Genomic DNA, 15,683 nt, shown 5'->3' on the forward strand with positions numbered 1-15,683 from the left:
GCCGACTGGCGGGCCTCCCACTACGAGACCCGCGAGTCACCCTTCACCGGCGACTAACAGCTGATTTGGAAAACACCGAGATCCGCCCAGTAACGGATCAACCGAACCCGGTTCCTTGCACAGTTGCGTAATACCAGTTAATCTTATTTCTCCATTTCAACGAAATCGAATTATCCGATTCGTCTCGTACGCAGAGAAATAATGAAAAATAAACTAGAGATTCAGATTTTTAACCCTTGCACATATGCCACGTAAATTGAAGTCACTCGTATGGATAATGTGAGAATATGTTCTTGTTTTCAGAGCATAGAAAACAAGAGATTACATTTAAGTGAATTTTAATTCAGCAAATACTTATTTTATACGAATGCTAGAAAAAAAGAAGGATTAAATATTCTATTTTGTTATAAAGTTTCTTGGAAAAGTAAGGTTAGAGAAGGAGGATCGCCTATTGACTTTATTACCAGTTTCTCTTAGTAATAATTTATTGCTCAAATCGTCGACAGGCTGTTTATTGCAGTAATATTTTTATCGATCAACGTTCCATTTGCGTCGCGATCGTACCAGAATTTTACATGTGAAAATGCGACTTGGTCGAAATTTCGCGTATCGAGGAGAAAATTATACGCCATGAATCGTAAATATCGTATCCCCACCACGACGCGTCTATCCCTGCCACGCGGTTGTTTAAGCGGTTAGATAATGTTGGTTTTCGTATAACCAAGATAAGGAAGGAGCATGGTTGAGGAATATACTAAAAAGAGTTGGAAACATCATGGTAGAGGCATGCGCCTTCAAGGAACACGACATTTATGATTCATGATATGTATATACTATATTATATCGTTAGGAAACATACGCTCAAGTCCAACTGTGTAATATTTATGATTATATTAATAAACAGATAAACGTATAGCTCGTAATATGTAAGAATATAATTGACACAAATTGCCGTGCAGTTTAAATGCCCGACCTGCATCCAAAGATAAATATCGATCGTCGATAAACAAAACGTCTATCCGATCGATAAAATTATGTTGTGTATACATCTATTGAAATCTAGACACAAGCATAACTTCCTTTTATGTATTAACTTATTATTAAATACATCCGTATGACTGGTACTTTTATATTGTTACTTTATTACGAAAAGCGGATAAGACTAAATGAAACTTAATTAAATATATTTTGTATGGATAACTTAATTAACAAATTCTCGTAAAGTAGATAAGATTTTAGTTTTTGATTAAAATTGCTCTTACGAAATATCTTTTATTGTATTGAGCGTGTAGATACGATGACCTTGAACTACTGTGAATATGACTATGATGCAACATCATTGCGTGGTGTTTTCTTCAAATTTACTTTGCATGAATTATTTGGCTATGTAATTTCTTCCTGGCTTCGTTTAAATCTGTCTAATTCTCTTGAAAAAAATCGTATTAAAAGATTAAGATATTATTTCGTAACGACGGAGAAATGTTTCACTAATTTGTGTAAATTTATATGTATATTCTTTCATGAAAAATTTAAAATAAAAAAAATAAAATATAAAGAATCATACCTGTTTCTTAATCATTTTCAAAAAATTTCGTTTGAAAAGTTCAGAATAGGTAATGTGCTTATTTTATATAAAAAATGGTCAGAAAGTACTTTTTGTTTAGGAGTTACTGTTAATCGATACAAATAGAAAGCAACCTACAACTAATACGGATCGTCCAATTTAATTAGTTATATAATAAAGTGTAATATGCATTGCAGAAAACTAATTAAGAAAGGTCAACAGGTTTATTTTAAAATCTACCATATATGTCAACAAAGGCCGATAAACATTTCACTACCACGACCACATTGTTCTGTTTCATCAACCAACAAAGAACATCCAATATTGCTCGCTTAAAAGGCTACCACCTTCTGGCTGGCAAGCCACTAAATTTAGAAGTTCACATATGTATATGTGTCATTTCTGTTCTTTGGGAATCTTGCATCCAAATGCTTCCTTTATTCTCAGAAAGAAGAGAGAATGATGGCCAGTGTGTTAATATCACAAATTTCAGGACCAATGTAGTATTCTTAGAACCTTCGAATAATATTAAGCCTATATGCTACGGTTTACACATTATTTAAAGAAAAAAAGAAATGAGACGGGAAAGGCAAGGATAAGCTACATGTATAATGGCAACTTTAAACTAACCATAAAACACTTTAGATCAAATTATCTAATGTTACTTTGTTTTGTAGAAAGAAATTATAGTTCATCTAAATGCATACTTTGATCTTTTTGTAATTAACTTTATATCTCTCATATTCTTCAAATCAGACAATCTTTTTGTATCGAACAACATACTGTTATACGACAAGTAGTTTTAAACTTCACACTTTTGATTATAAATTCAACTCAATTTTTTCTGTACACTGACTAACTGAGGCTTAATACGGACAAAAGAAATCCCTCGTATCATAATTTTCAAAGAAAATTCAAATCTGTCATATATATGCATTTTTTTACCTTCTTGTTATTAACTTTATCAGTCTAAATACACAGAAACCAAATATTAAATAATTAATATTTATGAGAGATCAACAAAAGCTTCATATTTTGTAAATAAGAAAATATACTTTGTATCGAACAATAAACTATAACATGACAAGTAACTTCAAACCTGATACTTTCAACTACAAATTTCATTCAATATTTTCTACAGATTATCTAACTGACATTTAAAACAGATAAAAATTTCGAATAAACCACTTTTTAAACTACCATACAATCCCCAAAAATATGAAAGACTATCATTCCTATGGTAGTAAAAAGCACAACGTTTCTTTAAATATATTTACGTCAAGTGACATCAGAGGAAGTTAGTCGACGCAGACGAGTACGTCGTAAGAACGTTATCAACAATTAGTAATCAATTGCACGTTATCAAAACTGAAAGATAGGTGAGATTATGATTATACGGCACCGTGTTGAGACATAAGAAAAAATAAAAATGTTACGTACCAAATGTCAAGACGTGGGTGACCGTGTGCTCTGTGCTGGTATTCTCAAGAATTTCCGAGGGTGGGGGTGGCGGTGGCGGCTGCATGGCGTTCTCCATGTCCCTGTTGCTCGATAAAATTTCGATGTCACTCACGATACAACTCTCGATCTTCTTTAGCGAGAACACATTTCGCGAAACGATACGGGTCGATGATCTTCTGGTTCGTCGCAAAAACGTACGTGGTCTATATCTACGCGTGACACAAGATCTTTCTCTCTTTCTCTAATGTACTTACGACCGTCAAGATGGAATCGTTTTTCTGTATTGCGTTACAATACCGATCGTCCTGATTGTCACGAAGAATAAATGAATCGGTCCGAGAAATGACGCATTGACACCGTGTTTTTACATGATTGCCACAACTTTCTCGCGTCCGTGTTGACGGACAACGAAGACACGCACGTTTCAATATACTGCGCATCCACAACGCGCAATATACAACACTGAACTGGTTTCAGTTGGTGCGTCAGTACTGTCGACAGATTACCGACCGTGTGCGATATTAAATGCAAACCACGAGAGAATAGAAAAATATGATAAGTTCATTATTGATTTTTTAACTTTTGTGTTGCTTGATAGTTGAAAAGAAATACTAGAGTAAACTATGTTTTGAAGGATTTAAAATTTCTTATCTCATTTTTTATCTCTTGATAGTAAGCAATAGAATACAAAATACACAATTGTTAAGTTTAGAGGATCATATGAAGTGTGTTTTTAATAGGTTTCACATTTCATTTGCAGAGTATCACTTTTTGTAGTCATATGAAAGTACTTGCATACTAATAATCATACGAAATTTAATATCCATAGGCCTGATTAATTAATACGTAAATGCTACAATAATAAATAAATACTGTGCAAATACTTTTTGTAACTATTGTAATTGAGAAAGGGAATAACCTGATATGTAAATTCAAAGATACAAGTCTTTTGAAAATAAGTAATAAATCCACGAAGTTTTGTAGGAAACGAATAATACTAGTTTGATTTTTATGTTAGTTTAACTTAATTAGTATTAAACTGGGTAACTAATGTTATCAACATTTTTTTAATGTTCAAGAGGATGAGAAAAACATATTTAATTCTAAATTAAACGGGAAGACAATTTTGATGGGGGATTGATCAACAATACATTGAATTTTAAAATTGCTTCTCTATAGAAAACAAGCAGTATAACTTATGTTTCTGTGATTATCAAATGATCTTATCGATTCCAGCGGAGAAGGCATCCCGATCAATTTTCATTAATAAACCGTTTTTTTTTTATCCTTCTCTAGCAATGATAGGGACATTTTTGCACCGAATTACATATGAATGTTATAAAGGAATGCATTTCTTAAGTTCTCATGCAGAATACTCTAATGTTTCGAACAGGAATAATATTTTAATAATAAGACGCAATTTTGTAAGATTCATTAACATTAGAACTACATACATAAAATGGTAGAAGATTGATTACAATTTTAAAAAGATGCGTTTTTTTAAATATTGATATTTTTATTGAAAAAAATATGATTACATATATTTATTTATTTTCTTATTCGCCATATATTCATCATATTCTAATTATTTACTTCTAATTATGTATGTGTAATATATTTAAGTATATATTAAAGTAGTTCAATAGTTCTAACGATAATGGATATAATTTCAAAAGTTTTATAATGTATATAACATGATTTCTTCATGGTTTTATAATTGTATAATTTTTTGTCCCTATACAATTTTTGTAATTTTATATTTGTAATTTTTCAGTTTGTCCGTAATCTTATAATTTTCATATATTTAGAATAAAACTACAATGATAGTTTTTGAATAAAATTCATAACTATGATTTCTTGTCTTTCTATTCATATATAATAATAAAATTACTTCGAAAAATATCCTGTCTGTATTATACTTAAAGGTCAAAAATTACCAGTCATCGCTGTTTACTGGACTAATAGGATTAAAATAATAGGATTAAAATTGAAAGAAGGAAAATGTGAATATTTTACTCGATATACAACCCTTAGCAAGAAGTTTACGAAACGTAATAAAACATGGAGGCGAAACGATGTACCACGATGTTGATCGAAATGAATAAGAATTATTAAAAGTAAACAGTGACTTTATTTATAATAACAAGTCTTTAACAATAGTAGGATGTCAATAAAAGTCATTGTCTAAGCCAGCGTCTCGATGGATTTATTTTTTAAATAGCCTGAGTCTCTTTTACGCTGAATAATTAAATCGTTTCCATGTATTGCTTAAAGATGTAATTAGATGCCTCGGTAGATAATACTTTTTTTTTTCTCTAGACGATAGAAGGTGCAAAAGACAATTTTAAAATTTGTTAAATAATCGCTAATCGTATATAGTAAGAATTATAGTTACTCTTCGTTACACTTGGAAAATTAGAAACTTACTAAGCATAATATGTATACTTTTTTAAGACACAAATACTTGAATATTTCGTTGTATAGTAAATGATAGACGAAAAATTAATTGTTAATTAAATCTACTTTGTATCATGAGTAGTGGAGTACATAGTCGGTTTAAAAGCGATAACTTAGTTATTGTAGGTCACACGTATCTCTTCACTCGTTTCAACGCAATATCTTTTTATATATATATATATTGCTACGTTGTTAGCCTTCAATATATTGTAATTGAAACCGTTGAGCAGTATACTCAATCTTTTAGTTCTTGAAATAAATGTAAAATTTTTATTCAAAATGTTTACTGAACTTTTACCATTTTGGACGAAATACTGGTACCATATACTGTTTAGTATCATACTTTACATTTTTTTGTCATTATCTTATGAAGTGTTAAAAAAGGGCACTATTTTTATTCAAAACAAAAGACATAATTTCAACATTTTGGATAATACCATGGAGCAGTTAGAGGGTAATAATACTATAATATTATTACTACCAGGTTTAAAATTTTTAAAATAATAATTATAAAAAAGTATGCTATTTAAACTGTGAAATTCACTTGTATTTTTATGTAATAAATGTAATAATGTAATAATTACTGATTAGTCATGTATTTTTTTAATAAAATAAAAAGTTATGATATTCTAGACATTAATCAGGAAACACTAGAAAATAGCGATGAACCTGTACTAACAACAAATTTAAAACATATCCCTTATGTATATAAGAGACCCTCTGAAGAAGAGATACTCTGTCGAGCTTCTGAGTTTTATAAAATAGTAGCTGCTAGGAGAAGTATAAGATTTTTCAGTCCTGACCCTGTACCAAAAGAAGTCATACATGAGATAATAAAAGCTGCAGGTACAATATCATGTTGTTACATTCACAAAACTTTTATACATCTGAATCGGTTTTAGGCACTACGCCTAGTGGTGCACATACAGAACCATGGACATTCGTAGCGGTATCAAATCAGAAGGTGAAAGAACAAATACGTCTTATCGTCGAAAGTGAAGAAGAAATAAACTATAAAAAAAGAATGGGAGTAAAATGGACAACTGATTTACTTCCATTAAGAACAAATTGGATTAAAGAATACCTGACTACCGCTCCTTATTTAATATTTGTGTTTAAGCAAATTTATGGAATTTTACCAAATGGAAATAAGAAAATTCATTACTATAATGAAATGAGCACATCTATTGCTTGTGGTATTCTCATCACTGCTATACAGGTAATATTGTTATAATACTATAATCTCTTATACTGTATACCTATGAATAATATGAATTAATAATATATGAACTTTAAAACTAGTATGCAGGTTTGGTAACTCTGACTTCTACTCCTTTAAACTGTGGACCTGCCATCCGCAACCTTCTTGGACGTCCTCCTAATGAAAGGCTTGTTGTACTACTGCCAGTTGGTTATCCAGCAAAGGATGCTACAGTGCCTGACCTTCGGCGAAAACCTCTATCTGATATTTTAATAGAAATTGATTGACACATATGTAATGAAAAATTATGGGAAACAAAGTACCTCTGTTTAATACTTTGTCAGAATATTTGCTTACTTATGGGATGATGCAAAAATGAGTACACATAATCATAGATTTATATATATAAATCCTGTTTTTATAAAAAAACTTATATTTGTTTTGAGTATTGTTTGTTACTTATGAATATCTTACATTACACTTTCGCAAATATATATATATATTATTCATTATAATTATAGAATATAATTTTCCTTGGTCAAAGACATGACTTTCAATCTTATAAAGTTATCCTAAAATGTTCAAAAGGGACCTAATCCCTGAAATATAGCACCCAAAGAAGTTCTATCATTATGTATTATATTCCTGCACTCAGAAAATATTCATGGCACACAATAAGACTGTCTAAAGTTAGTGGTTCAGTTGTATACTAATGTTTATTGAAATTTGCATACAGTTTGTTAAAAATAAGCAATATAAAATGTAAATTCACCATTGACTGGTTCAAACTCAAAAATCTTTATAGACTCATTTCCATGACATCTAATACACACAATTCCATGTCGTTAAGCGACCTTAAAATTACTCGAATAAAAAAGAAACGAAGAGTTACAACAATGAGTACCAAATATCACCACGGTATCTTAAATTAAGTACATTCAATATATAAAATATAAAAATACTGAGCTAACAATAAAGGGCATATAGAATATAATTTTCTGCTGTACTGTGAGTTTTTTGTATGTCATAGCTATACTGCTAGTAATGGCTGTGTCATTAAGTGTAAAAGCTTTAATATCATGATACATACAGATAAACAGATAGTGTTCTATTTATCACTATTTATGAAACAGATGCTATTAATATCATGTTCTTCCTAGAATATCAATCTTTTTTTCCTTACGTTTGCTTCTTTCATTCACCTTGGATTGAACCAAGTTAATAGCAAGGAGCTAAAGATATTATGAAAACTTGAGATCTCCAAAGTCGTTTAAAGTGTAAGCAGTTTTTTGAAATCCTAAAAGCAACCGAACTTCGAATGTCAATGGCTAAAAATATATTGGCCAGGAGAACTAGGAGAGTATTTATCGATGTTCGCAATTGTCGAACCAACTTATTTCAATGAAAAAAGCAACGATGTTTAACGACAATCTGATGCCGAAGTCCTTGACCATTAAGGTTATGCCCATTAAACCCATTATCTTTAATGGCAAGCTTAAAGCGGCTATTCATCTGTTCTCGATAGAAACATTAAGACAGCCCTTTGACCTTATACCTTCGTACATCTACTGATAAACGCTAGTTCGTTAGAGAATATAAATACATAATTGTGATACTTTTCATTTTCTGAGATCACCAGTGCCTGAGATAATATAACGTACTATTCATACATTACGTATACTTTGCGATATTTCATCTTATTCGATAGAAACTTAAATCGAAAAGAAAAACAAAAAGCGGAATAGTTAATGCTGCCGATGTTGTTAATTAATAGTTTCTTTTACAAAGAAAAGAAGAGTTCACTTGAAAGTACATTTGCGTTTATCGTAATACTAGAAAGAAGAGTGAGCTTATAGAATACTCTCCTAATTCGAGAACGGCCACTGCACCACAGCAAATAGATAAAATCCATCACTTATTTACGAGACAAAAGATTCTTAATCACGGCGATGAAACTCTGCTATGCACAGACGGCAAGACCAGGAGCCCTCGGGAGGAGACGCAAGAGGTGGAGACAGACAATACATATGGTATCCACGATCACAGTCGTCACAGAACAGCAGCTGATCCTAGTTTGGTTCGCGAAACAATTAATTAGCTTCCAACGATGCCTAACTAACTGGGTGTAGTGATTCGCGATCGTTGCTTTATACAGTTTACTATCTCTTCCTCTTTACGATTACCCTACTACGGTATTCACTTATTCAGATGTAGTCTGATCCATTGTTAATTTTCGATAATCATAAACTTTTTCTTTTCTTTTTTTCTTTATAAAAGATATTAGTAACGCGTTGTAATAGTTCAAAAAATTGGATAAGATTTAGAATCGTCAATGTATTTCCGTACATCTTCCTCGAACTATTTTGATTTAAAACCAACAATTTTTTCAAATAAATGATAATCACGCGGTGATTGATCTGTTTTGTTTCAATGTTCTTGATAGATTAAAATGTTTCAATATGATATACTATAATATTAATTTTGTAAAATATTATCTTGTAATACAAATAATTAATTCTTGAATAAATTTTTCATATTACAATATCAATCAACTATTTTAAATTTATTTAATCAATAAGTAAATTCATATTATTTTAATCATTCTAAGAAAATAAACATTTTTTTTTCTAATGATTACACAATGATAGTTAACGTGTTAATAGCAACAAAAGAATCAACGTAAAGTAATCGACAAAGTAAGGTCTAAACGAAGATAACGTTAACGTATGTATAGAATAAAGGGTATTCGAACAACATTGTCCTTTCGTGACAGAGGAGGAAAATCAAAATAGTTGAAGTAGCTGCACGTGGATCGTTCTTTGTCTCGGCCACGTAAAGTGTAAGGGAAACCCGAAAAATGGTAATGAATACTCACATCGTTGTCAGAAGTACCACAAATGGAACAGCATTTGCATTCGATACACTGCCACCTGTACTTGCGAACAGAAACGATCATGTTCGCTGTGAATTGCAAACAAGTCGGATGCCCTATAACAAGAACGTAAACTAGGTCATGGAACACGCATTTGGGACGGAACAGGATAGCTTTTGGACGAGTAGAAAGGTGCTAGGACATTTATCTTGTGCCGAAGAACAGTGAACTCCAAGCTATCATCTCGTTTCTAATATCTTTTTACTCCATATTCAGAAAGATAAACGTTCATTTAAGAACTGGAACGGAAGCATTTTGTCGAAATTCCAAATTAAGTTCGATAGTTACATTCTTTTTTTTTTCGATTGCTCAAAAAACGCGTGCGATAAGATTTCTATGATTTATCACAAAGAATCATGACTTTCACCCTTCCTCAGCACTAAAAACGTCCGGAATAATGATACGTTCTGTTATGTTTCCGCACAGAATGTTTTATTTCATGATATCTGCGATTGTATTCTTTTTTATTTTTTTTTTTTTTTTTTTTTGATGTTGCCTCTTGAACATATTGTTATTTTATTTGGAATAGTAAGGTGGTAAGTAATAGCGGTGCGTACCTTGGAATAGTTCACGTTCTTTCTTGCGCAGCACAATATAAACGTCGCGGACCAGCACACTCTCTCCTCTCATTAGTTTACACACACTTTTTTTTCAAATCTTCGTACTCTTTTTCACCTCTTTCACGCTATTTTTCGTTTCTTTTTCACTCTCTCACTCACGCTTTCTCCCCTTTAGTGCGCGCGGGTGTGTGTGTGTGTGCGTGTGCTATATTTTTTTCTTGACACCCATACACTCACACTCGCGCGCACACAAAATGTACACAGACACACACGCGCACACATGTAACTCATATAACGTATCACATTTGATATATATAATATATATATAATATATATATTTATATATAACTAGCGTTACTTAAATACTAGATTTGTAAGCCTCATGGGTATTGCTTAATTAAAATTGCCTAATAACAAGTCTTCGATCTTTTTTTCTTTTATATAACAAGGAGGAACTATCTCTGCATGCTTTCATACTCGTAATTACTTTTTTTTTTAATCTTTCATCCTCTCTCTTATACTAGGTGTGTGAATCTCTCTTAATACGATAAACAGAAGGGTTCATCAAGATACGATAGTGATTCACCTTCAGATTTATTTCTCTCTCGACGCACGAGCGCTACTAAGCTATAAAGTAAACCTAAAGGATCTCGTGTTATTAACCCCTTAACCTACAATGTCGTGTGAGAGACGTGGAACGTCGATCGGGCCAAACATAAACAACACGTGTGAGACACGTGGTACACCTCGATGTTATCGATTTGTTATTCACTTCAAGATAGTCAATCTTTCTTGTTAAATGATCAATTGGTAGTGATTATTTATCAAACATCTTGCAAAATAAAATTAGTTGTACCTTATACATACATTTATGTATCGAGAAACATGTGCGATTTGCACAGCCAAATCGTGAAATGGCACGACGTGTGACCGACCTTATTGTTGTTTATGGCACGCACTACTGGAATTTAAATCGTAAGGTAAGGGGTTAAACACATTTCATGTTCCTTCGCTCTTTTTTTCCCTCTCTATATATATTCTTCTTTCCACTATTTTATTCCTATCTTCACTTTTTTTTTTTCATTTCTTTTCTCCCATTTTTTTTTTTTTTTTTTTTGGTAAGACTCGAGAAACTGGCGTCGACGACGTTTTTCAGCAGAAAGACACAAAAGAACTTGCGTGTAACACTTAAAGACGATATAAACCCTAGGTAATTCCTCTGCGTGTGTTTCTGCGCTGTGCAATTCCGGTCGGTTAATCAGACGCGAAACTGGCGTCGACGACGTTTTTCAGCAGAAAGACACAAAAGAACTTGCGTGTAACACTTAAAGACGATATAAACCCTAGGTAATTCCTCTGCGTGTGTTTCTGCGCTGTGCAATTCCGGTCGGTTAATCAGACGCACCGTAGAAATTAACCATCTACCCACTGCGCTTGTTTACACATCGGATGTAAAGGTGATAACAAGGGAAAATGTCGAGTACACGTACGTACGTTACAACTCGCTTGCATCGGTTATTCGTAAATCTATGATAATGATATAACGTTAGCGTTGGAAACCAGCTACTAGTAATGGAAAACGAACGCGCGGATTGCAGTACCGTTCGGGAGTGGTGAGTGGAGAGTTGATTAATTAAATACGAATGGTGACGGCGACGACCTCTCCGCTACGACGAGAGAAACTCGTGGAATATTGTACAAACAATAAAATGACGAATTTTTTCTGTTTTTTTTTCTTTTTCTTTCCTTGTATTCTTTTCTTCTCGTTAATTCTAGCGATATAGAATATTTTCTTGTACGAATATCAAAGCTTGTATAAAACTAAGCTATTATCGAGTTTCTAAGATTACGTGATATATCTTTATCTCTTTTTTCTTCATCTTTTTTCATATCGTTAAAACACGACGTATGGTCGAAATGCTGCCTAAAGACTGGAGAAATTCGTTTGGAAAGAAAAGGAAGAATTATCGATAGTTTTTACAACCTTTCTCTCTCTCTCTCACTCTATATACGCATGTTTCGCTTGCATATGTCGTCGCTTCACTTGTTCTTTCTCCCTCGATGTATGCAATAAATATACTCGTCATTTGATGACGATTACGAATGATAAAAAGGCGATTACTATATTATGTATTACATTTGCAACGTGAGACGGAAACGATTAATGCCCAGAACGAAACGGAAGATTTTAAGAGCAGCAGATTTATAAATATGTGGAATGTTTACGCGAAAAAAAAGTGAAATTGAAAATTGAAAAATTATTTTTTTTTTTAATTTAATATTATTTAATAATATTTAATAATATTATTTAATTTTTTAATCCGCGATTTTTCGTTACGATTCTCGAAAATGCTGTAAATCGATTATTTAATGCCATCTATGATTATTGCATTAAAAGCTGACGGATAATCAATCGTGAATTTACTGACACAACTGTTTACTAAACATTGCTACGTTCGTACGAAAAATCAACTTTCCTCTTTATTGTACTTTCCAAGAAAAATGCAACGTATCGGTAGCAAAGATATTAAAAAAGAAAATAATATGATAATGAATTATGGTCGAATCGCAAAAATGAATATTCTTTTTGTGACTTTTTTAATTGAGTATTTTGAACGACAGTACTTGTTTACTAGCGTTATATGTGCTGCGCTCTTATGCTGTGGTATTCTATGGTAATATATTCTGTAAATAGAAACACTCGAAAAAACGTAAAATAAAAAAGGATATTTACAAATTTGAAAAAGTGTAGAAGTATCGAAAAAACATGGTCGATCCTGTTATTTCTTTTGTTTCGTCTTACTATATATAAATATTGTTGCTCTCGTTAAACGATTCACGACTGTGCTGGATAATATCAATAATATAAAGTATATATATAATATATGTATATTGTATATCGTATCGTTTTGTTCTTTAAGCTCTCTTAAAACTTCGCGATCATATGGAACGAACAATTCTCGCGGCAAGCTTCGTCCTTTTTTATTGATCCTTTTTTTATTTTTTGATTTTTGAACGAAACAACGATAAAAAAAACCACACGATTACACTGTAGTCAAACAGAGAACACAAACACATCTTCTTCAATATGTGCTCTAGTGATACTGTGCAACAGGAATTTTGTTATTTTTCTTCTCTTTTGTTCATTTTTCTTTTTGTTTTCTTTGTTTCTTTAAAAAACTTTCAAACACGTCGATTTCGCGATCTACAAATTTTTTTTCTCTCTTTTCATCAAAAATTTTCGCGTAAATTGTACGATTAATCTTATCGATGATTTATCTTTCTCTCTTCCTCAATCTTTTTTTGTTCATTCGCATTTCTTTCTTTCCCTCTTAAATATCCAGAGCGAGATTCGTGTATCTTCAACTTCAATTGATTTTTGTACATAGTTAACCTTCCTCATTTTCTATTTGTTTATCATTTTTCTTTTTGTTCCTCTTTCCTCCGTAAAAATTTTTTTATCCCTTAAAAACTAATCATTGAATTACACAATAAATCACAGTTGATCCGTGCAGTAAAGGAATTTCGTGGAAAATTCCTATTACTCAGATGCGACAAGTTGCACCATTGACAAAGTGATGTTTTTGCTTTTCGTGCCTTGACTAGTGTACGTAAAGCTCGTAACCATTCATATTCCTTTCTCTCTCTTTCTCTCTCTCTCTCTCTCTCTTTCTCTCTATCTCTCTCTCTTTCTCTCTATCTCTATCTCTCTCTCTCTCTCTCTCTCTCTCTCTCTCTCTCTCTCTCTCTACCTTTTTATTTTTGTCCGCCTAGAAAACCGTGCAGATAATCGATATCCCTTAATTATTGCACATGAACTACGTTTTAACGATGGTTCCGAACGTATGTGACACAGCAACTAGTTTGTCAACCTAACCTCAATCCGAAAAATAGTATATTATTCTCTTACTTTTTTTTCAGCACTTTTCTCCATTTTTTTAAATTCCCTTTTTTTTCTTTCATTACGATTCTCTCACGGACAAATCGAATTATCCTTAACGGTATGAAAAATAGCGATCGAATCGGTATGATAACCTCCGAGTCGACGATGGACAATAACAATGATTCGTCTACGAAATTCGTCTACAACGAACAGAAAAGAAAAAACGATCCTTACGATACGGATACAAAAGTCTAGTTCAACAAACGAACGGTTCAACCATAAACGATTGTTAATTAATCGACCACGATCAATACGAATGATCGAACGAACAATGAAGAAACGCGATAATTCCTCGGCTCTTATGCCTCGTATGAACACAAGTCGCGGATCGTAAGGAGACACAAGAGATGAAAACGCGCGCTGTTGACCGTGTTTTATGGGGCGATAAAAGTTTAAACTTTAAAATCACTTCCTATTGATGGACTTGACAAATTTTAATCTTGCTGTTCATTGCCGATTTTTCGTGAGAAGAGGAGGCAACAAGAAGACTGGAAAAAAGGAGACACGTAAAAGTGGACTATAAAGGAGTAAGGAATATTAAATATTTTGTATATGATAATTCGTTAAGGAAAGAGGTAGACGCAACTGATTTCATACTTCCGGAAGACAATGGTCCAAATAGGCAATTGGAAAAGGAGGGAGCACCAAGGTGTGGCTCCCTCCATAACAATAACATTTATCCCCGATATATCTTCTCCGGAAAGAGATGAACAGAAGTCCATTTAAGTCCATCGAAGGGAATGACCGAACACTATATAAAACACAACGTTCATAAAATATCTTTTTAGCCTTGTCTCGATCTCGTTTTAACGAATAGAAAGACATATAACGTTTTAAAATAATCTTTAGCATAAGATCGTTCCTTAGTATTTTTATCACATTGATATTTCACATAAACAATTCTTTTATATTCTTTTTAAACTTAAGAAAATATAAACTAAAGAAAATATAAATATTAAGAAATTGTTAAGGATCATAAATACGAACGACCTAGAGAACGCTATAAGGCTAATAAATACTCGATTCGACTAACGAAAATTAACTCTCAATTCAACGAACAACGGTATTTCACAAATACTCCAATCGTGCCGAACAAAATACTCATCCCCATATACACAGCCGATAGCGCGGGGATTGATTATCGAAAAACGAGAAGAGCCACATCCCCGGCTGCGAATGTTCAATCGACGAATACGATACACGACGATTATCGTTCCCGGAAAACGCTATAGATATCGTTGCTTAAACGCAACAGACCAGGGGACAACCGTGGCTTAATTGTGATTCGTTCTCCGCGTATACTTGCGCTTGATCTTTTCCTCTGGCTTACCTGAGCGACCGCAATCACTGCAAGAGACCAACTCTTCGGAGCCGCCGGTCTTTTTATTTTCCCTAGCATCGCCCAGACAGAAGTCGCAGTATGGGGACGGTTGCGCGGACTTGCCAGCTTTTTTTTCGTTCGTCCCTGGGGTCGGTGGGCCTTCCGTCCTCACCGAGGAAGGCGAGGGGACAGCTGTACCTGGCGACGGCACCGCCGGCAGATGTTCTTCCTTCACGGCTGGTAT

General features: G+C 33.0%; 3 protein-coding genes across 3 annotated transcripts in view; 1 reads left to right on the forward strand and 2 right to left on the reverse strand.

The window, feature by feature from the left end:
* Positions 1 to 3,486, reverse strand: part of LOC100742551 (ribosomal protein S6 kinase alpha-5-like) — a 59,707-nt gene extending 56,221 nt beyond the window's left edge. The window contains exon 1 of the mRNA XM_012386269.3: positions 3,005 to 3,486. Coding sequence (XP_012241692.1) covers positions 3,005 to 3,101 — 97 coding nt within the window. The 5' untranslated portion in view covers positions 3,102 to 3,486. The remainder of the gene's footprint in view (positions 1 to 3,004) is intronic.
* Positions 3,487 to 5,585: 2,099 nt separating this feature from the next.
* On the forward strand, positions 5,586 to 7,043 carry LOC100748968 (iodotyrosine deiodinase 1). The gene is made up of 4 exons (XM_003489926.4): positions 5,586 to 5,936; positions 6,116 to 6,328; positions 6,385 to 6,701; positions 6,785 to 7,043. Exons 1-4 carry the CDS (start codon positions 5,762 to 5,764, stop codon positions 6,968 to 6,970), a joined length of 891 nt encoding a protein of 296 aa, XP_003489974.1. The 5' UTR covers positions 5,586 to 5,761; the 3' UTR covers positions 6,971 to 7,043.
* A 334-nt stretch (positions 7,044 to 7,377) lies between these two features.
* LOC100742667 (zinc finger protein DPF3) overlaps positions 7,378 to 15,683 on the reverse strand; it is a 16,074-nt gene continuing 7,768 nt past the window's right edge. Inside the window, exons 8-10 of the mRNA XM_012386250.3 lie at positions 15,449 to 15,681; positions 9,559 to 9,671; positions 7,378 to 8,752 (exon numbers count right to left, since the gene is read on the reverse strand). Coding sequence (XP_012241673.1) covers positions 8,621 to 8,752; positions 9,559 to 9,671; positions 15,449 to 15,681 — 478 coding nt within the window. The 3' untranslated portion in view covers positions 7,378 to 8,620. The remainder of the gene's footprint in view (positions 8,753 to 9,558; positions 9,672 to 15,448; positions 15,682 to 15,683) is intronic.

The sequence above is a fragment of the Bombus impatiens genome, unplaced genomic scaffold, assembly GCF_000188095.3.
Source record: "Bombus impatiens unplaced genomic scaffold, BIMP_2.2 scf_0382, whole genome shotgun sequence".
NCBI lineage: Eukaryota > Metazoa > Arthropoda > Insecta > Hymenoptera > Apidae > Bombus > Bombus impatiens.